We start from the raw sequence: 22,927 nt of genomic DNA, 5'->3' as shown, positions 1-22,927 counted from the left end.
ATTGTCAGAAAGCACCTGAAAGCATTTTCTGTCTGGGTTAAATAATAATATATAAATGTCCTCACTTGAGCTTTTCAGTATTAAAAAAATGTAACCTATATGAATCTTTATTTATTTATAATAAAAACCTTATCTAGTCCAAAATTCAATTAATTTCAAAGGGTTTGAAAAACTGCATTTTCTTCAGTAATAGCTCACTAACAAACTTGAAGCTACCATTAGCAAGACAAATGTTTCTCATGAGAATCATCATGAGAAGTGACCCTCAAAATGCAGAGTTATTGTTGGAAGAGCAATTCTAGCTAGTGGTATCTAACAGGACAATAAACTAGGCACTCACACTGCATAAATGAAGTAGATCAAAAAATACAAAGCATATAAAAATTTTGTACCTCTATTCTACACCATCAAAAATTACAACTGGGTACTTTCAAAAAATATCTTCAGTCATGGTCAATGCAGAGCAAAGCGTAGTTACTATATTTGCATACCAGAAAACATATTTACATATGCAAAGCGAGAGGGAAAATCTTGCAGCTTTCATTTTTAAAAAAAACCCAACACCACTACTCCTGTGTGGACTTTATCACAACTCCTCTTCACAAAAATATTGATAGAGAATTCCAACACACAAACAGTAAGTTTAAATGAACTCATTACAGAACACTGATGTGCAACATTTGTAATACTCCTTCAACATGCACAGAGCTCTCTTACAAAGCACCATTTCTTGTAAAAAATGTAATAGATGCACTGGTGACAACTAAAGTATAAAAATAAACACAATCACTCTGCTAAAAAAGTATAATTTTTTTTCTCATTTGAAAATGTAAATTATTTTTTTCCAGATATGTTCAGTAGTATTATTCTCTTACAAAAAATGAGAAGTCTTGAACAATTCCAATTCCATCTCTGCTGATTCTGAATTATTTGCATGACATATCTGATATCCTAGTGTTCCCCAAACTTTGATCAAGAGCTCTTAAACTCAATTTAAACTGATTCAGACCATGTTTAAAAAAAATAAATCTAGTATTTCTAGCTTTGCTCTAAGTTTATTAAATATTTAAGTTACTCGCCATGGTCTCAGTACATAACGTGTTTTATTGAGTGTCCTATTTACAATCATTTATAATAGATGAGATATACACATCTTAACTCATTATTTGTATCATTAAATTAAAAATCCTAGTTTTCTTAAAGAACAGAGTACAGTATTCCTAGTGCAATGAATTATAATTCAGTCTGAAGCAGAACTACACTTCCCTCATGTTTCAAAAAAAAAGTTGAAAAATATTTTCAACTGTCAGAGAACTGTTCAATTAAAGACTGCTTTAAATTTTATAATCCAAAAGTGTTGTAAGAGTCCCTTTTCTTCCAACAACTCATCAGTGAAAGGCTGACATCCAATCCTATCAGTCATTTAAAGAAAATATGTGCAAAAATAATTTGATTGGAATATTCTAAGAAGCAGTTAACTTTACTAAGATCTCAAACACTGAAATCATGCTTCCTGTTAAAGGGACACCTGCACTAACCAGTGTTCAAGGGCTTGCATTAAGCTGATTAAAGTATAAAATAACGCCCCTCAAAATCTTATTCAAAGAGATTTCCTCATGTTTCTTTGTGAAAATAAAGATTATATTGCAAATCTGAAAGCCAATCCTTTTTTTGTTTTTTTTTTTAATCACATAATTTAAATCTTTGCTAAGTGGAAGCCACGACATGGGAGAAGGTCCCTTTAACGAGGAAGGAGATAAGTATCACTTAATCAGGATGTGGGAATGGAATCTGTACCTATGGGTAAATGGCAATGCGTTCTGGGTTGGTTCAGCCCTTGGTTCTGAGTTCTGCGTCACTTCCGGCATCACTCTCTCATCATCTGTACCATTAATACTTTCTGGCGTTAAAGGAGACTGAATATCCCCTCCAGCTGATTCCTTAAGTAAAACAAACAAATGACACATTAGAATTACCAAGTGACCTGCTCAGGAAGGCTATGTGTATATAAGCACCAACATTAATTCTTAAATGAGATATGAACTTCAGGCAGTATTAATGTGAGGCTCACAGATTTCCAGCATCCCTCATGGTCATGTTTCATCATGTGAATTTAATTCAGAAGTGCATTACCATAGGATTCACATTATCTTGCACAAAACAAAACTGACCTATGATTTATTTGCAAGTATCCAGCCTCCTCCTTATAACAGACCTCTCTCTCTTACCTGATATTATGTTCAGCCTTCAGCCAGCTACACAACAGGTGACTATTGACACCCAGGATTCTTATTTCTTACTTTATATTCTAACACAGTGAAACAAACAATTCTGATATTTGTTTCAAAATCTAGCTTTCATTTTGTGTATTAACCAAAGTGAACAGTGGAAGGGCCATTGGTGGTGCATTCACAGTTTCACCTATGAGCCATCTGTAAAGAAAACGTGTTCAGCACAATCCTCGCAAAACTTGCGTAAACACATTAACCTGGCCTAGCTCTTGCTGGTCATGGTATTATCTGGGAAGGAGAATACTCCAGCTATACTCAGGCAGCTACTACTATGCAACTGGACACCTGAAAAACTTATTGGCTGTCTTCCTAGCAGAAAGCACTGGTGCAGTTTTAATCAGCCTTCATCACACCAACATGTACATTTATGTTTTGGCCAACAAACACTATTTTCCAATTTCTAGTCACTGAAAAGTACTTCCTTTTTAAAAAACAAACTACACAGTATAGCCCACATCCTAAGTTAGAACATTATAGGCTTCTCAGTCCCCGTATATGGTTTAATTTTAATATTTTCATTCCTATTATATACTTTTTCAAGTAATGATTTTTGCAGGAGATGAGCAAGTCATATAAGCTAAGTAGCTCATCTTGATTTTAAAATGTCTTAGTAGGCTTTTAGTAATCAAGTGGTAATATTTAACTCTAAGAAGTTTCATGAATAGAGGTCAATGGATGTCATGGAGGGGTTTCTATACAGCAGAGGACTGGTTGAATTGCTGAGATACTCAACAACTTCTTTGACTCAGGTTGCCTCAGGAAGAGGCAACCTCCCTTCCCACACCTCTCGAGGGGATGGACTGCAAGACAGGGACTGGAGGAGCAAAGTCCCTCCCACTGTAAGAGAAGATCAGGTTCGAGACCACCTGAGGAATCTGAACATACAAAAGTCTATGGGACCTGACGGGATGCGTCCCAGAGTCCTGAGGGAATTGGCTGATGTAGCTGCCAAGCCACTCTCCATGATATCTGAAAAGCCCTAGCAGTCAGGTGAAGTCCCGGGAGAATGGAAAAAGGGAAACATTGCACTCACCTTTAAAAAGGGTAGCAAGGAGGACCCTGGGAACTACCGACCCATCAGCCTCACCTCTGTGCCTGGGAAGATCATGGAACAGATCCTCCTAAAAGCTATGCTAAGGCACATGGAGGTGATTCAAGACAGCCAGCATGGCATCACCGAAGGCAAGTCCTGCCTGACCCACCTAGTGGCCTTCTATGATGGAGGGACCACATCAGTGGATACAGGAAGAGCTACTGATGTCATCTCTCTGGACTGCTATAAGGCCTTTGACACGGTCCCCCCACAACAACCATCCAGAGGGTAGTGGTCAATGGCTCAATGTCCAGATGGAGATCGGTGATGAGTGGTGTCCCTCAGGGGTCCATATTGGGACCAGTACCCTTTAATATCTTCATCAACGACTTAGTGGGATAGAGTGCACCCTCAGCAAGTTTGCAGATGACACCAAACTGAGTGATGCAGTTGACATGCCTGAGGGATGGGATGCCATCCAGAGGGACCTGAACAACCTCGAAAAGTGGGCCCATGTGAACCTTATGAGGTTCAACAAGGCCAAGTGCAGGGTCCTGCACCTGGGTCGAGGCAACCCTTGGTATCAATACAGGCTGGAGGATGAAGGGATTGAGAGCAGCCCTGCTGAGAAGGACTTGGGGGTACTGGGGGATGAAAAGTTGGACATGAGCCAGCAATGTGCACTTGCAGCCCAGAAGGCCAACCGTATCCTGGGCTGCATCAAAAGAAGCGTGGCCAGCAGGTCAAGGGAGGTGATTCTGCCCCTCTACTCCGCTCTGGTGAGACCCCACCTGGAGTACTGCATCCGGCTCTGGAGCCCTCAGCATCTTCCGCATCCCACAAAATCTGGCTTGCTTGTATCTTTAAGCTAAAATTCCTATAACAATATTATTAGACACATAAAGCCAGAGCTTTATTAAAATATTTTAAGTATGAATGCATAAAAATTATTTCAGGAGAAGAAAAACAAATGTGCAAGTTCCATCTAGGCGTATTTTTCAGTAAAGTACTTTCATAGACATCTAATTTGAATGAAATTCAAATGACAAAAATTAATGCAGACAAACATCACAGTCTATGTAATACCTAAAGGTTCACTCCCTGCAAATTCATGAGGGGCTGATCTGTATGTACAAGAGAAGCATCAGATTCTAGTATGTATTTCTTCCACCAATACAGGTTAATCAGTGCATTCACACACTCACAACTATCCCTGCCTGGTAAATCATTTATTATGAAGTTGGCTATGAATAAAGCACCAAATACAAGAGAAAAAAACCACACAGAACAAAACTAAGCTACAAACAATATATTCACATTTTGTATTATTTGGAGAGAATAAAAGAATTCTAGAAACTTTTTTGTGAGATGTTCATAAGTAATGAAGTTTTTGTTCCGTATTATTATAGCTTCACACATCCACTTCAAATTTTATAGTTGGTCAGCTGAAAAAGATTTTCACCCCTCCCTCCTAGCTGGAAGAGCTGGTTAACTAAGATCCAACTGTGTAGACCCTATATGGAAGAAAAACAGTGCTTAAATTGAAAGTCTTCCTGTAAACCAATGACATATTTTAAGGCCTGATATTTCCCACTCGTGATAGCTACAAATAGATATTTCATACATTTGAGAAGAAATGATTAACGGCTCTCCTGTGGTACAAAACCATTATTATATCATATATAGGTTTTTGGAGGATATTGAACTTTAAGTCACTTGCCAGTCCTGGACTTACACATGAACTGAGGATTAATTTTTTTTTTGGCATGACAAGTAAATGTGAGTCTACTATTTAAGAGTATTTCAGAGATCTGCACTGTCTAAAGGAGCCCTGGCCCCTGGAGCCCTATCCAGGACTGGTGATGCCAAGCAGTATAGAAATGACAGTTGCCTACAATATACAAACTAAGCATAATAGAGGGGAATTCATCCAATGATGCCTTAAACTTCAAAATCTTATAAACAAAATGCATGCACTCACAAAAGAGTCTCTAAAGTAAAACAAGCAGACTTCACAGCACAGATCAAGCCACCTTTTAATGGTTACTAAATACAGAATAGAAGAAAAGGAATAGGTGATTCTAAAACCATGAACAAACCAAACCAATTCCAGATTCTTTTTTTAAGTATTATACTGTTTTCTCATTAAGTATTCCGTACACTTCCCTGGCATTGCTCTTCTTCATAGAGCTCTGTTCAGTACTGACTGGCAATGGCATAAGACTGACTGCTACTGATTCAGATACCATAATGTCTGAAATATTTGTTCCAGTATAGAAATTCACACAGTATCCCAGAAAGTCACTTTTTCCACAAGGTTTGGAAATAAAATGTGTACTTCTACAAAGAAAAAGCCAACAGATGATAAAACCATGATGATTTTGCCAAAACCAACCCTTTCCTTAAACTATAAAAATGTTGTGATACTAAAACTTTTCAGGCAAAAGCTATTCCTAATAGTATAGGAGGGTCTCAGAATCACAGAAGAAAGAGTTGGATAATTTTGATTTGTTTGACTATTTTAATTTGCTCACCACACAATTTCAGAAATTAACAGTCTTAATCTGAAATGACCGGAGTTACAAGAAATATCTGAAGACAGATTCTTGATTAGAGAGAAGAAAAAAAAAAAGAGAACCGAGGTTCAGACTCCAGTTCTCCAGTTGGTTGTAAGACTGATGGGGTGAGGGTGCAAACCCCACAACCCGCACTATTTGGTTCTGTACTTGAACCTAATTAACATTAGTTTAAAAAAGAAAGGAAAAAAAAAAGGGGGGGGAAACACACAGTTTTCAGCCTATTGATTCATGTTGCTCAGTGAACTCCAAATTAAAGTGCTGCGCTTTCAGTGCATAGGCAAGCCTGTAACTGAAAATAGACCATGGGTGACTTGTCACTGTAAGATCCATGGGTTTATGACATGAGCAAAATAATGCATTTTTTAAAACAGTACCAAGAGAAATGTAACACATTTTATGTAAGTTTTACATGAATATTTTCCAGTTTTGATATGCAGTATCTTCCTACCTATTATTAATTTAAAACATTTCATTATTAATTATTGCAATGTTAATGCAATTTATTATTAATTGAATTTATCTGCAAGTCCAAGACAGCATAGGGATTGACACTTGTAGCTAACTGAGCTACTGTTATGGAGCTCACTACTCACACACTACCTCCTAACACCTTTCCCATCAAAGCTTCCTAAAAAAGCCAGGTTCCTATGAAGTCTTGACTGGCCACTGAAAATATCTCTCCTTCCTCTTCAAATAAGGCCCAGCACTACGGAAGCGCTGAAGTCTGCCGTGAAGTCATTGCTTCTCATCCACTCCAAACTCCCTTCTTTCTGGGGAACTAATGAGAAGCATTAAGTATGTGAAGACTATTATGCTGACATGTCAGCACTTGCGCTAACTGTATCTTTTGGAATAATACAATAACTTATCAACACAGCTAAAAGCCAAGAGATTAAAAGTAAGGCCTGAATATGAAATTATTCCTAAGTGTGCAGTAAATAAAACACAGGTCTCAACGTGCATGATAAAATCGCTCAAGGTAACATTTCTATAACTGCCTAGAGTATAAAATGTTAGGCTACAAGTATAAAGGGAAATCTGTACTGGAAAATGAACAATATTAACAGCCCATATAGATTAAGAGAAAGCTTTAACCCTGGGCAACTTCTAGACAAAAGCATCTTGTCTCTGAATGAGTAGTTCAAATTTATGTCCAAACCAAATAAGTTACTCCTTTCAACAGTGTCAGATTTAACTTCTGAGTGCAGACTATTAATCATAATGTCAAAAGAGAAGCAGAGTAATTGTTTTGCCTATAATATCAAGTAACTAGAGGCCTGGCTAAAGCACTTCACTGTTTCTAAAGTCCAAGTGTATACTAGGTTATAATACTGAAATACCTACTTCCATTATCTATGTATTTATTAATGGAAATTATGAGAAGTTTAGAGACAGTCAAGAAAACTAATGAAAAAAAGACTGCCTTATTTTTTTCCTGTTACAGTAGAGCAAGCAGTTTACCTTTAATAGCAAAAGCCAACCTAGCACTTGGGCAAAATGCCTACTAGGAAAACAACATGAGGTTGGTTTATTGTGTATTCTTGTGGTTTCCATTGACTTTTCTTGGAAGGACACTCAGCTGCATTTATCCTACTCATCTCAGAAGCCCCTGCTGTAGTTTTAAAGCTGCTTCATACTCCAAGAGAAGGAATTAGTTTTGTCTTCACTATTGCTTAAAATAAAGCAAATAGCTACACACACAGCCAGAAACAGTGGAAGGGCATAAAAGCCTCATGTAATTTCTTTTTTCAAAGCAAATTCAAAGTATCCATTTTCAAGTAAATGAATTTTAGGCATGACTAATGTAAATATGACTATGTTAATTTATCTTCCTGTTAGGCCTATATTAACCCAGTTCATGTTTTGAGATGTCTTTTATAAACTCTTCTTTTACAACATGGCTAACTGCAATAAAACTCCAGAACCCACATGTGAATCTGTCATCTTCCTTCAACACATTTCACAGGTGAATACTACAACAGGAGGAAATAAGTAAAAATAGTTTGCTGTTTTAACTTCATTTTTTGTTGTAATGATTCTTATATAAAGTCCTTTACAGTGCATCGCCTGAAGTTTCATAGATACAGTAAGAAAAAACACAAAAGGTCTTTACTATAGATTTACTTACATAACTGCTCACCATCTTTACTCATAACATATTTTCTGGGGAAAGCTCAAAGAAATGGATGGGAATAAACAAAAGGACAATTTTCTATTAAAGCAAGCCCCTTTGACACTTTTGCAATGTATATTAAATGCATTCTTATACTTCTTGACACTTCTAGCTGACTGCTGAGAGGATTCAGGGAAACTGTGAAGTACTCGGTTCATTTTTAATAACAATGCGTGTATAAGATACGGTAAGCAGCACAGACTATGAAGTACTAGGCTTGAATCAAGCAATGAGACTCACTTGAGAGGGTGTACTTGTTAGCTCCATCTTTTCTTGTGATTTTTCCTTTGCTAGTCGTGCAGCTTCTTTGAATTCCTGAAATTTTTCCGCAAACTGAAGGTACATATGTTTTTAAAAAAAAGGAAAAAGAGAGAGTAGGCATGAAATAGTTATATTACATGCAGAACAGAATGTTGTACTTAATATTTTACAAAGTCAAATTCTGTCAGTAGAATTTTTTAAATTTTCTCCTTATTAGATAATCATTTAAGAGAGTTACAGTGACATACCTTTCAGACATAATGTACTCTGTTTATATGACAGGAAAATTATGATGCAACAAAGTTTAATTTGTTGCCAATAGTGTTAAAAAACCCACCTCATATATGGCTAATAATAGTGATAAGCTGCCTTGCACAGCTGCTTTCAGATTCAGGTTTTACTGTCTTCCTGACAACAAATGATCTGGTTCTGGAGCCTACTGTGGTCACTGTTAGCCTAGAGCTTTCAATGGGCTTCATTCTTTCATGACTGAAACAATACTAATTTCTTCCCAAATTTTAACAGCATTTATAATTTCAGTAGCTAATTAAGAAAGCAGCAGTGGGAATATTGAGTCAAGTTCATTTCTTGATTGTTCATTGACATCAATCAAGTTAACAAATTCATTGAACAAAACACTCACATATACTGAACACTAAATTCAAGAATTTCACATTGAACTGCCATATGAAGCTTGATTACTCTGCTACACATACCTCTTCCAGAAAATAGCTAAAGCAGCAATTTAGAAATACATGCACCCTTAAACTTGATAGATTAAATCAATTTATTAAGAATAGGGCCTAAATTCTCTGGCTAGAGAAAAATTTGGCTTCATAGGTCTCAGCTTGACACTACACTAATTGCTATAGTAGCCAAGCATTCATTTTTGCTTGCTACTGCTTTTATACAGAACATGAACTTATGATCGGCTTAAGACTGAAATGATTCTGCAAAAACATTGGAAACTTCATCAACAGCTTCTAAATCTCTCCAGCAGCAGCATACAAAGAAATTGGTTTGCACTGCATGTATTTAGAAGGGATGAAGGCTACCTTTGTGTGATACAATCTCCTCAACTATTTTCAGTCAGAACTTCACTTGCTATCCAAGATCTAAAAAACATTATTATCTTTAAACTACTTCTCCTGGTAGGCTATCAGTATTTGAGGAAGTATCATTTCTCTCCACTGGTATCCTATATTTCAGCTGTCAGATTATTTAAAAACATGTGTTTCCTGAATATAGGAGGAGACAAAATATACCATCCTGAAACTCTAATTCAGCATCAAAAAAGTCTCAGAACAGATAATAAAATTGGCAACAGATCACCAGAACTGGATGATACTCATTTAAGAGTTGTAGATAGACCTCAAAATCTGATGGATAACCTATTATTTAAATCAGCTTTAGGACCATAGGATTGGTGAGAAAACATGATGCTGAGGTTTAGAATGGCTGAAGACATACAAGGCAGTAAATATGATCTTCTGTATCACAGTGGTAGAAACTGTAAAAAAAAAATATATATAATGAATAGACAAATAAATAGATAACATTCTAAGAAAAAGCCAACAAGGCTAATGTAGAGGAAATTTTCACAAATTTACTAGAATTCCTTGAGGCAGTCAGGTGATAGATAATAGCAATCTCTCGATAAAATTCCTAAATAACAAAGATAAGATCTCATGGTACGAAAGGAAGGGTTCTCTGGAGGATTAATAATTTAAGGAAAAGATGGAAAAATTGTGGAGGGAGACTACAAGAGGATCTCACAAGTACCTGTGATGGTCCTTTTGGCATTTAGCATACTCTTAAGTTATTTGGAATAAATCAGACCAACTAATTCAAAGGGATAAAACAGACAGCAATCCTGACAAGGAATATTTTTTCCCATACAACAGGATACTATCAAAAGCACAGATTTATATTCTGGTTGAGAAATTAGCTTCAGTTTTCTCTGAATATCATGGGACATTCTGTTCCTCCTACTACAGCAGCAAGAGGGACTGTGCTAGGAAATCCTGATCCTATGAAAGGCATATTCTTCAACATAGGAATCATCTTTTAGGTATCACTGACTTCTGCCTGACTCCTGATGGAACAATCTTGAGGTGAATTTGCGGTCTGACATATTGAGAAAAGGTCTAATGAAGATAAATAAATGTTTAATTAATTTTCTTCTATACTGTTTGCATGTGAAGTTGATTAGAGTACCTTTATTTTTATACCAGATAGTCTCACTCCATTAATTCTCACAATCACAATAATCATCCAGAAAGAGGTTACCACTGTTTCACTCTACCTTGTAATCAGTTTAGGAGGGCAAAGGCACATGAACCAAAAAGGAATAGTCAAAGACTAACATCTATATCAAGTCAAACACTTGATATATGCTTTGGAAATCATCTGCTTGTTTAGTGTGACATAACTAAGCAGACAATGATCTGAGAATAAACAGTTTATTAGAAGACATGACTTTTATTATCGCTGCTCTGATTGTTTGCTTCATTAACCTGTTGATATCAGTCACAGACTAGACTAAGTTTTTTGTGGTTGCAGGCTCTCTTTTGCTCCTTGGAACTTGAAATATTTCATTGGGGCCCAGAGACACTAATGCAGAACAATTACATACAACAGGGCTGTTCACTTAGAGACTTTGATAAACCAAGTACAGAAAAGAAGTTCCAGAATCAATTTTTAAGGCAATTTCTAGAAGCAACCTGTTTCTGAACAAATCCATTAATACAATTTATTTGTTAGCACTATTACTAATATCCAGTAGTACCCTGAGACCTAAATTAGATTTCATGTCCTACAATGCTAGGTGTACCAAAGAGCACTCTGGTAAATCTGACTACAATGCCAGTGCACAGAAGTGGGAGTTAGTAATCTGAGCAGAGACATGAGACAAGAAAGAGAAGATAGATGTGATCTCTCTGAAGCTACACAGCAGATCCAGGGTTTCTAATTCAGCTTTTCTGATTCCAAGACCAATATATCTATCAACTCCAGTGACTAAATAGACTGTAATCTAAACAAAAGTTTCTTTTCCCTCCACCAAATACGTTTGCTAATTTTACAATAACACAAAAAGTTTCACCTTTATGAATTTTAGTAGCAATGATCAGCAATTTTAATTCACATGAAAATCACAAATTGATAATTAAGATATAATACAAGGTAAACAGTTTGCTGAAAAGGTCCCAAAGATTCATCACCATAAGCTTCTGAAAAGGTCTGTGACCTAGCATTTTTTCTCAACGGATCTGTGTATTCTTCATAAATCACAGCAATCTGAGTAACTGCTAATCAAACATGTACTTAAGACAAAATATCTACTGTAGCTTTTCAGATTATTTTTTTAACAACAATATAAAGTTTTAAGCCAAGAGCATACTGAAAACTCTTAGACATCACTTTGAGGGCAGCGAAAGAATGGGATTGAAACAACTGTAATTACAACTGTAATTAAGAAGGAAGAGAGCAAGGAAAGAGTGAAGGAAAGGACAGATGAAAAAATGAAAATATTTTCACTAGCAAGGACAACCCAGTGTTGAAAGGCAGGCAAACACAGGTTATGCATGACTACAGCATGATACTTTGCCTCCAAAGAAGCATTCCATGATTAAGGAAAAAAAGCTGGTATATGAGAGGTAAACTAAATTAGGATTTATGCTAAATCCTTTGAAATATTAACAAAAGTTATTACCATGCTGGTAAGCAAGTGCCTCTAGGACATACACACCAATTTAAATAAATTACAAAGTCTCTAAGTTCACTGAAGCAATGACATGTGCACAAATGCACATGCATATATTCAATATTAATATCACTCAGAATTTCCTGGGTTTGTGTTGCTTCGTAGAAATGAAAGCTATCGGATTATGAAAGGAAGAAATCTTATAAGCGTATCACTGGAGAAGAGGAGGCTGAGGGGAGACCTTATCGTTCTCTACAACTACCTCAAAGGGGGTTGTGGCGATGAGGGTGTTGGCCTCTTCTCCCAAGTAACTAGTGATAGGACAAGAGGAAATGGCCTCAAGTTGCGCCAGGGGAGGTTTAGATAGGATATTAGGAAAAATTTCTTCACTGAGAGGGTGGTCAGGCATTGGAACAGGCTGCCCAGGGAGGTGGTGGAGTCGCCATCTCTGGAAGTGTTCAAAAAACGTGTGGATGTGGCACTTCAGGACATGGTTTAGTGGGCATGGTGGTGTTGGGTTAGCGGTTGGACTTGATGATCTTGAAGGTCCTTTCCAACCTTAGTGATTCTGTGATTCTGTGATCACACTGTCCAAATAAAGCAGATGTACTGGTTCTCTCTTTAACAGTTTTCTGACAGGCCCATGCTTTATCCATGGATAGTGACAATTACTTTCTCAAAAGGGCCAGTATGACTTCTTTGTTTATTTATTTTTTAACAAGCCAACCATTATTCCTTACTCAAACATTTATTATACATTCCCTTTTATTGCATTTGAGTTTCCAGATCTTTTGTATATTTCAAAGATGAAAATTCTCTGCTTAATGTAGAAACATGTTTCTAAACTGAAAATGGAATTCCTCATCTAGAGAAAAACAACATTGGCTTTTACAGGTTCCTGGACTCATCTACCAGAGTAGTATCAACAGGGACTGTAGAAAGGATGTTCACAGGAACCATATCAACACTTTGAGAAAAAGGAGTTAACCAAGGGATCAGGCCCAGCCAGCACGGGTTCATGAAAGGCAGGTCCTGCTTGACCAACCTGATCTCCTTCTATGACCAGGTGACCCGCCTAGTGGATGAAGGAAAGGCTGTGGATGTTGTCTGCCTGGACCTTAGTAAAGCCTTTGACACCATCTCCCACAGCATTCTCCTGGAGAAACTGGCGGCTCGTGGCTTAGACAGGTGCACTCTTCGCTGGGTAAAGAACTGGCTGGACGGCTGAGCGCAGAGAGTTGTGGTGAATGGCATTAAATCCAGTTGGTGGCTGGTCACAAGTGGTGTTCCCCAGGGCTCAGTTCTGGGGCTGGTCTTGTTCAATATCTTTATCGATGATTTGGATGAGGGGATCGAGTGCTCCCTCAGTAAGTTTGCAGATGACACCAAGTTGGGTGGGAGTGTTGATCTGCTGGAGGGTAGGAGGGCTCTGCAGAGGGATCTGGACAGGCTGGATCGATGGGCTGAGGTCAACTGTATGAGGTTTAATAAGGCCAAGCGCCAGGTCCTGCACTTCGGCCACAACAACCCCATGCAACACTACAGGCTTGGGGAAGAGTGGCTGGAGAGCTGCCCGGTGGAAAGGGACCTGGGGGTGCTGGTTGACAGGTGGCTGAACATGAGCCACCAGTGTGCCCAGGTGGCCAAGAAGGCCAACAGCGTCCTGGCCTGTATCAGAAATAGTGTGGCCAGCAGGAGTAGGGAGGTGATTGTGCCCCTGTACTTGGCACTGGTGAGACCGCACCTTGAATACTGTGTTCAGTTTTGGGCCCCTCACTACAAGAAGGACGTTGAGTTGCTAGAGGGTGTCCAGAGAAGGGCAACGAAGCTGGTGAGGGGGCTGGAGCACAAGTCTTATGAGGAGCGGCTGAGGGAACTGGGGTTGTTTAGTCTGGAGAAGAGGAGGCTGAGGGGAGACCTTATCGCTCTCTACAACTACCTCAAAGGGGGTTGTGGCGAGGTGGGTGTTGGTCTCTTCTCCCAAATAACTAGTGATAGGACGAGAGGAAATGGCCTCAAGTTGTGCCAGGGGACGTTTAGACTAGATATTAGGAAAAATTTCTTTACCGAGAGAGTGGTCAAACATTGGAACAGGCTGCCCAGGGAGGTTGGTGGAGTCGCCATCACTGGAAGTATTCCAAAAACGTGTAGACGTGGCGCTTTGGGACATGGTTTAGGGGGCATGGTGGTGTTTGGTTAACGGTTGGACTTGATGATCTTAAAGGTCTTTTCCAACCTTAATGATTCTGTGATTCTTTGATTCTGTGAGTTACTGCTTTCCTTGCATTAAGGTGGACTTCCCTCCTGCACAAGTAGACCAGGAAATAAACCTCATAGGGCACTGAGTTTCTTTAGTAAAAATTTCAACTTTTGTATTCCAACAAGAAAATGTAGTTTTCTTTTGCATTTAATATTTTTCCCACTAGCTTTACTTTAAGCCTGCACATGTTGAAATATCTGTAATTTGATGCACTACACAGCAGAAAAGTGAAAGTGAATGTGGCTTAAAAGACAAAAATGCCTCTGAAGACCACCAACAATTTTTTTCTAGAACTAAAGACAGAAGAAACACTACGTAGTCTACTCCCTTAAATTATATCATGAAAAACTGTAACGGAAGAACATCTTTAAAGAAGAGAAACTTAATGAACCTAACAAGCGAATGCCTAGAAACCATTAACATTGTACACTGTGATAGCTTAAATCTCCCTCCTTTCCTCAATCAGTTAAAAGAAAATTCATAGGCAACAAGGCGTTATAACAATATTGTCTTGTCTTTTTACAGTATAAGGATGGATACAGAACATTTTTTGCAAACTATTTTTAAATAACCACAGTAGTGAGCACTGACTCAAGATACAACCAGCAGGAATCAAATACTCTTAAGCTGCTTGACTGGCCAAATAGTTGTCATTGGTCATACTTACTTTTGAAAGGTGATGTTCAGATGAAAATCCCAAGCCATAGACTGTATTTGCTCTGCTGTCTGCCCATTGGCCAAACTTCTGTGATGTTTTAGTAAATGTCATGTTGGGGGTGATAGTGCTATTTATTATTGCCTGAAAAAAAAAGTAATAGTTGCAAAAAAGGGGTTCTGTGGTTTTGATTTTTTTGAAAAGACTACTCAATAATTGAAAATGCCAGCATTATAGACAAGTATCTGTGTACACTGAATGAGACAAACTTGCAACTAGGGAACAGTTTTCTTCTAATTCAATCACAGCTAAAATTACGAAAGTATATATTGGCATACATTCTTTAAAAGGAGCAAAGGAGGGGGCTCCTGTTTGCAATTGCAAGCAGTCATTTAATAGTTAGCAAGTCTAAAAGAAAGTCCTTTTAAGCATCCACACAGGCTAATGAGATCAGAATAGAAAAACTAGCAAAGTCTTCTTTTGTCTCACAAGTCTCACAAGAGCAATGCCTCTCAAGATCCACTGTAAGCTCCACAGTTGCATTCCACCCATTGCATATGCAATCCTCACTGGAAAACATGCAATTAAAACAAGAAGCACAATTTATTTTTAAGCTTCTGTATTGCAAGAATCTGTTTTTCCTTTATACACACCCAAACATGACTAACCTCCTAAAAATTCTTCTATGGGTCCCCCTGCTATTCACCTGGACATGTTTCAGAGCAATGTTGTGATGCCTAAAACAATGGCTCTTTGCTAATCATGATTGGGATCCTAGATCTTAGTCAGATGTATAATGCTTGGATGAAAACATTATTAGGATTGCAGCAATCACAGAGAGAGTAAATAAAAGTGATAGATTGCATTATCAATATACATCGCCAATAGTACTGCAAATGCAAAGGAAATGCTGCAATAGACAAAAGAGCAAATAAATAGATGAACAACTGCTTGACAGTGCAACTCAGCAGCCACTTTTCAAGAGTTGCAGCTTTGGACAAAGGCAGAGGAACCCCAGTGGATATCAGAATAAGGATTTTGTAAACTGTGCAGATGAATTAAGATGCTATGTATTACAACTAGTAGCCTTGATTTCATACAGCATCTAGTCCCAATCCCCAAGTCTTTTATAAACAGTCACACGAGAGGTATTTTAAGTATTTGATAGAATGAAATCATTTGAAGGAGTGCTGAGAAGGTAAGAAACAGTCAGAGTTAAACTTGGAAAAATTTTGGTAGGCTTTGATACCAGAGTCTCAGTTACCCAAAGTAGTATCATATAGAGATCTTTGACAGAAAATTCCTATATACTTCTGTATGATAGAAACTCTCCTTCCTCATTTAAAACAGCAATACTCTGAATTTAAAAAAGAAAAAAAAAGAAACAAAAAGAAAAAAAGGCAGAGTAATGTTTTTCAGCTTTCAATAAATAGCCAAGAAATCTCTGTGAATATTGCTATGCTCTAACAGAGTATTTTAGTTCCAACCATTGTGAACTGACACATCTCCGTAAGTTGCAAATTAAAGTCTCTTGAAAGCTTTTGATTACACTCTGTGTATCTTTAGTGTCCTTATTGCAGAGATTTCTGACATGCCATTTGTAAAGTTACTGTTTTTATACCCGCTTGGGGTAGAACCTAAGGAAACAGTCAAATATTTTCTTCGAGTCTTCCAAATTAATTTCTTAGACAAGGTTTCTTACAATAGCAGCTCAACACATTGTCATTCCTAATTTAAAAAAAAGAAAGAAAAACACCCCAAAAAAAGCCCAAACCCAGCCCAACTGAGTTTTGCTAAAAGCTTACCATGGAAAGCCTTATTAGGAGGGAATCACCACATTTTCTACAGCAAAAAATGGAAGATTATGTAACAGAAAAAGATTTACCAAGTGATTATGGGCACTAAATAAACGTCCTTCATAATGCTGAAGCCAATGATATTGATAACATCATTGAATGCAGAGATGAAAACAGGTTATTGTAACCCTATTTGCACTTTTTAGTGCATCTCACAGGGAATGCCTTTTTAGACTGCTCAAAATATTAACTAAGTAACAGGTCATTGCTTAAATTCAGCAATAGATTTATCAAAGTAAATATGAATGCATGGAAAATAGTATTTTCCAATAAATGCTTAAAATATGTAATGAAGCAATGTAACGATTTTAACACATCAGTAATCTGTTACTCAGATAATGACAAAAGCATCTGATAAGATACATGAAGGACATCAGAGTGGAAAATAAATTTACAAAAGTTGATCAGCAAGCAAGTTCTCAGAAATAAAGCTTACCTTTGAGCCATCCAAACTGATTATCCTGTAGACATTTCTTGTGCTGTCATAGAAGTAGGACACAGGAACAGCATGCTTGCTGGTGGGAACCCAGTTCTTCTTAGTGTTTGGGTCAATCTGGAAGACATGAGCTCGAGTGCTGAAGATGGGTTGTTCCCTGAAGGATAAAGAGTAAAAGTCATTTGTATGTAATATTGTTACACACAAGTTATCTGCCAGTTGTGCCCACTGGGGTGTACACATTTCACTTTGCATGATAAATTTTTCCTAAGAACTTCTGCATGTGTCGCTGCATAGAGCAGATAAGTGCATTAATATACATACGCAAGCAAAATGCAAACCTTCTAAAGCAAAAATCAGCACCCCAGCTGTAGAGTCAGATAAAGACAGCCATCTCTAAATATAGATTCAGCCCTGTCCCATCACCTCCCCAGCCTTCACTCTCCATCCCTTTAAACTAACCAGCATCAATACATGTGTAACTTCATCTCATCACATGTTGCAGAATGTGTACTATTTCAAACCCCCATCTTCTCAAAAATCTTTTAATACTCTGATTATTATAATCAATCTTAGGCCATAATCTGAGACTGAACTGACTGATTCAAAGCAATTATTCTAAAACTAACATTAATTAGGGTCAGGAACATGTGTTGTGAAACCCTCAACCCTTTGGAGCTTCACATCTGAACGTTTTCAGAGAAACACTAAATATGTATAACATACATGGGTCAAAGTTAACTGCTTAGCAAATAAAATTACTTAAGGTAAAAAAAAATTACTGCACTTTAGAATTTACAACTTATTTTTCCTCATGATCATTGCCAAGACATATAGTATTGCATAGGAAACTAAAAATATTTTAGCATCACTAAGATGGTTGTCAGTTTAAATTTAGCTACATTTTACTGACAAATAGATTGCTGTATTCTTCAGGGAATGCTGCCATCAAATCCCAAAGATATTAAGTATCAGAATTTTAAGTTGAGTTTAACTTTGAAGGTTTTTGAACTCTTTTGATTTCTCCCGTTTCCAGGAAGTGAAGAAACATATCCTTTGTCCCTGCCCTCATCTCCCTTTAAGTAAGAGATAAGTTCTTAATACATTTTTCTGATCAAAATAAAAGCAAAAGAAAAAAATTAGGATTTTGGGTACTCATAGTCAAAGGGTTTCAATCTGGCCACATTACAAAGGGGTACATGTGAACTCTCAGAAATATCTCTACTGCTTGGCAATGAGAGCAGCCAAGACCAGTTGCTTTCAGCAGCAGAATCGTATTATTCAGCTAGGAGTTAAGGCTCCTTGAAGCCCATCTGCCAGAAGATGTGGTGTTCTCCTATGCTGGATGTTAGAAGTGATACAGAACAGACCAGAGAGCACCATTTCAGTGAAAGCTAAAGGAGGAGGAAGGTTGGCCAGGGGAATCAATACACATGCTAGTCCTCCATACAAACATCACTGTACCCTCAGAACTAACTCATCTTCTCCTAAATCACCAAGGAGATCGGGTAGCTGTTTTCCTGATCCTTGCACAAACACAAAGGTTATACAAAGGTGACTTTTATAGCCCTTTTGTTTAATATAAACTTTACACTAATTCTTATCGCTCTTTTGAATCTCTAGAATTACTTCTTCAGTCATACCTAAACTTTAGTTCTTGTCTTCAATATTAGATACATTTTCCATTTACCTCCCAATTAAGCATACCCAAATGTAATTTGATGCATATTACCATAGTGCAACCAGTTCATTAACTCTGGAAAACAGAGTCTTAGAAGCCAATTATTTGGATGAAGATTGACATTGGAAGCAGAAAATAAAGGCTCTGACCACATTAACATAGACAAAAGAACTGAATCCAAATCATAGATGTGTGGTTAATGAATACGCGTTTGACCAGAAATGCTATTCAGTTCTGTCACAGTACAGTATATCACACAACTGAGGCTTTCAACATACCGCAGGTTAGGATTTTCATATGTAAAAGGCAAAAATTATACAACCAAAGCAAATGGGAATGTTAGTAAAAGTCCAATTGTTCAGCCTTGAGTTGCTGCTCTCCTGCACTGTCAGCACAAAAATCTTCTGTAGCCCCAGGTAAATAGTTTTTGTTTTATAAGACGACCTGCATATTCCTGCTGATTGCTCAGCAGTGTTTCACAAAGACAAACCAGAGGACTCTGCAGGGCATGTATGCATGTCTGACATAGACATTACAGTTGGGTCCAGAACAGCATTAATAAAGCTTACCTGCACTTTTTTAATCACTTCTGATAAACTAGAGTTACAGTCTTTTCTTTACATGTTTTAACTGAAATACAGCTTTGCTGAATAACAAGCTCTCTACACTCTGTGGCAAAAAATATAGCCCCCTTCGTTAAACATCATGAATTTTGAAATCACGATTTTGCCAAATTGCTGGGGTAATTAGCTTTTTCCAATAATGATGCTAAACTTCAGATGCCTCTAGAATTAAACCAACTAGAATACATTTTGACACTTGATGATGAACATTTATACTGATTATTTCTTCAAACAAATGGAAGTTACACACCTTATGTGTACAGGGTGAAATGTGTTATAGAATCAGTCACTGATTTGCCACTAAAGCCCTTGGAAGCTGCTGTACAATCAGGTCATCTTTACTTGTCCTGGTTTCAGCCAGGATAGAGTTACTTTTCTTCATAGATGCTAGTGTGAGGCTATGTTTTGGATTTGGGATGAGAAAATGTTGATAACATACTGATGTTTTGGGTTGTTGCTATGCAGTCAAAGACTGTCCAGCTTTTCATGCTGGCCTGCCAGCAAGAAGGCTGGGGGTGCACGGGAAGCTGGGAGGGGACACAGCCAGGACAGCTGACCCAGGCTGGCCAAAGAGATATTCCATACCATATGACGACATGCTCGGTATATAAAGCTGGGATGAAGAAGAAGGAAGGGATAGAGGGACATTCAGAGTGATGGCGTCTGTCTTCCCAATAAACGATTACGCGTGATGCTTGTGTGCGCGGCTTTTGCTTTACCTATTAAACTGTCTTTATCTCAACCCATGAGTTTCCTCACTTTTACTCTTCCAATTCTCTCTCCAGTCCCACTGTGGGGGAGTGAGCGAGCGGCTGTGTGGTGCTTAGTTGCTGGCTGGGGTTAAACCACGAGCCCAGAGAGTTGTGGTGAACATAGTTAAATCCAGTTGGCGGCCAGTCACAAGTGGTGTTCCACAGGGCTCAGTATTGGGGCCATTCTTGTTTAATATCTTTATCGATTATCTGGATGAGGGGACTGAGTGCTCTCTCAGTAAGTTTGCAGGTGATACCAAGTTGGGCGGGAGTGTTGATCTGCTGGAGGGCAGGAAGGCTCTGCAGAGGGATCTGGACAGGCTGGATCGATGGCCTGAGGTCAACTGTATGAGATTCAACAAGGCCAAGTGCCGGGTCCTACACTTCAGTCACAACAACCCCATGCAACACTACAGGCTTGGGGAAGAGTGGCTGGAAAGTTGCTCAGTACAGAAGGACCTGGGAGTGCTGATTGACAGCCAGCTGAACATAAGCCAGCAGCGTGCCCAGGTGGCCAAGAAGGCCAACAGCATCCTGGCCTGTATCAGAAACAGTGTGGCCAGCAGGAGTAGGGAAGTGATTGTACCCCTGTACTCGGCCCTGGTGAGGCCGCACCTGGAATACTATGTTCAGTTTTGGGCCACTCACTACAAGGAGGACACTAAGGTGCTGGAGGGTGTCCAGAGAAGGGCAACGAAGCTGGTGAGGGGTCTGGAGCACAAGTCTTATGAGGAGCGGCTGAGGGAACTGGGGTTGTTTAGTCTGGAGAAGAGAAGGCTGAGGGCAGACCTTATCGCTCTCTACAACTACCTGAAAGGGGGTTGTGGCGAGGTGGGTGTTGGTCTCTTCTCCCAAGTAACTAGCGATAGGACGAGAGGAAATGGTCTCAAGTTGCACCAGGGGAGGTTTAGACTAGATATTAGGAAAAATTTCTTTACCGAGTGGTCAAGAATTGGAACAGGCTGCCCAGGGAGGTGGTGGAGTCACCATCACTGGAGGTGTTCAAAAAACTTGTGGACGCGGCGCTTTGGGACGTGGTTTAGGGGGCATGGTGGTGTTTGGTTAATGGTTGGACTTGATGATCTTGAAGGTCTTTTCCAACCTTAATGATTCCGTGATTCTTTGAAGTTGAGCCCGGGAAGAAGGGAGGGGTGTGGGGAAGGTGTTTTAAGATTTGGTCTTATTTCTCATTATCCTGCTCTGGTTTTGATTGTCAATAAATTAAACTTATTTCCCCAAGTTGAGTCTTTTTTGCCCATGATGACAGGGAGAGATCATTCATCAGTTATCCTTATCTCAACCCATAAGCTTCTCATATTTTTCTTTCCCCTGTCCAGCTGAGGAGGGGGATTGATAGAGCAGCTTGGTGGCACCTGGCATTCAGCCAAGGTCAACCCACCACAGGAATACCTATTTTCTTTGTTTATTATAAGACACTTGGAATTTGTCTCCAAGGTATTTCTGTAGCAAAATAAGGTTTCCTCACTTGGCACCACAATATTTAGCAAGTCCTCCTTGTAATGCTTCTTACTAGCTTTCTTCCATTACCTTCTTTATTGGCTTTAAACTTCCATTTACTTCATTGTAGGTCTTCATACAGAAATGATCACACCCTCTTACTACCTCTAACTCCATCAACCAATTCCACATCACCTTTTTCTGCATCTCCAAGTTACTAATTTTGACATGCCTTCTAGATGTGAAAATGCTTTTTATTATAGTGGGCCTGGCACTTGTCATTCCTTTCATTTCCAGTTTAAAACCCACAAAACCTTTATTTAACATTAAAAAGCTGTCAGTTACCAGTTGCTTTTGAGAGCTTTTACACTTAACCCACAGCAATAAACACCTTTAAATGATTAGCAGAACCTGCACTTTGACTGCAGCCAGCTCAAAGCTGAAGTTGTGCCTTCACCAGCACCAGTGAAAGTATCAGAACTTACATATGGAGCAAGTGGAATGAAATGATGCAGTGGGTTTGCGTGGTGAGGTTTTAGTAGAAGGGGGGCTAGCAGGGTTGCTCCTTTGAGAAGGTGCTAGAACTTTCCCATATGTCCAATAGAGCCAGTACCAGCTAGCTCCAAGTTGGACCCACTGCTGGCCAAGGCCGAGCCAATTAGCAACAGTGGTAGCGCCTCTGGGATAACATATTTAAGAAGGGAGGAAAAAAAACCTGCGCAATTACAGCTGGAGAGAGGAGTGAGAATATGTGAGAGAAACAACTCTGCAGAAACCAAGGTCAGTGATGAAAGAGCGGGAGGACGTGCTCCAGGCGCCAGAGCAGAGATTCCCCTGCAGGCCCTGGTGAAGACCATGGTGAGGCAGGTTGTCCCCCTGCAGCCCGTGGAGCTCCACAGTGGTGCAGATATCCACCTGCAGCCTGTGGAGGACCCCATGCTGGAGCTGGTAGATGTGCCCTGAAGGAGGCTGTGACTCCATGCAGAGCCCGCGTTGGAGCAGGCTCCTGGCAAGACCTGGGGACCCATGGAGAGAGAGGAGCCTACGCTGGAGCAGGTGTGCTGGCAGGACTTGTGACCCCACAGGGGATCCACATTGGAGCAGTCTGTTCCTGAAGGACTGCACCCTGTGGAACGGACCCACGCTGGAGCAGTCCATGAAAAACT

The 22,927-nt window shown here is 39.0% G+C and overlaps 1 protein-coding gene across 1 annotated transcript in view; it reads right to left on the bottom strand.

Moving 5' to 3' along the window:
- LOC309415135 (homer protein homolog 1-like) overlaps positions 1-17,490 on the bottom strand; it is a gene marked incomplete at its 5' end in the record, with an annotated part of 101,244 nt that extends 83,754 nt beyond the window's left edge. The window contains 4 exons of the mRNA XM_082012579.1: positions 1,798-1,940; positions 8,317-8,409; positions 14,968-15,099; positions 17,248-17,490. Of these exons, the coding sequence (XP_081868705.1) occupies positions 1,798-1,940; positions 8,317-8,409; positions 14,968-15,099; positions 17,248-17,490 (611 nt within the window). The remainder of the gene's footprint in view (positions 1-1,797; positions 1,941-8,316; positions 8,410-14,967; positions 15,100-17,247) is intronic.
- Between the last annotated feature and the right edge of the window lie 5,437 nt (positions 17,491-22,927).

Source organism: Phaethon aethereus, assembly GCF_964289735.1.
Source record: "Phaethon aethereus genome assembly, chromosome: W".
NCBI classification, from domain to species: Eukaryota; Metazoa; Chordata; class Aves; order Phaethontiformes; family Phaethontidae; genus Phaethon; species Phaethon aethereus.
Note: the sequence above shows the minus strand (reverse complement) of the source record. Positions and strands in the feature narration are given on the sequence as shown.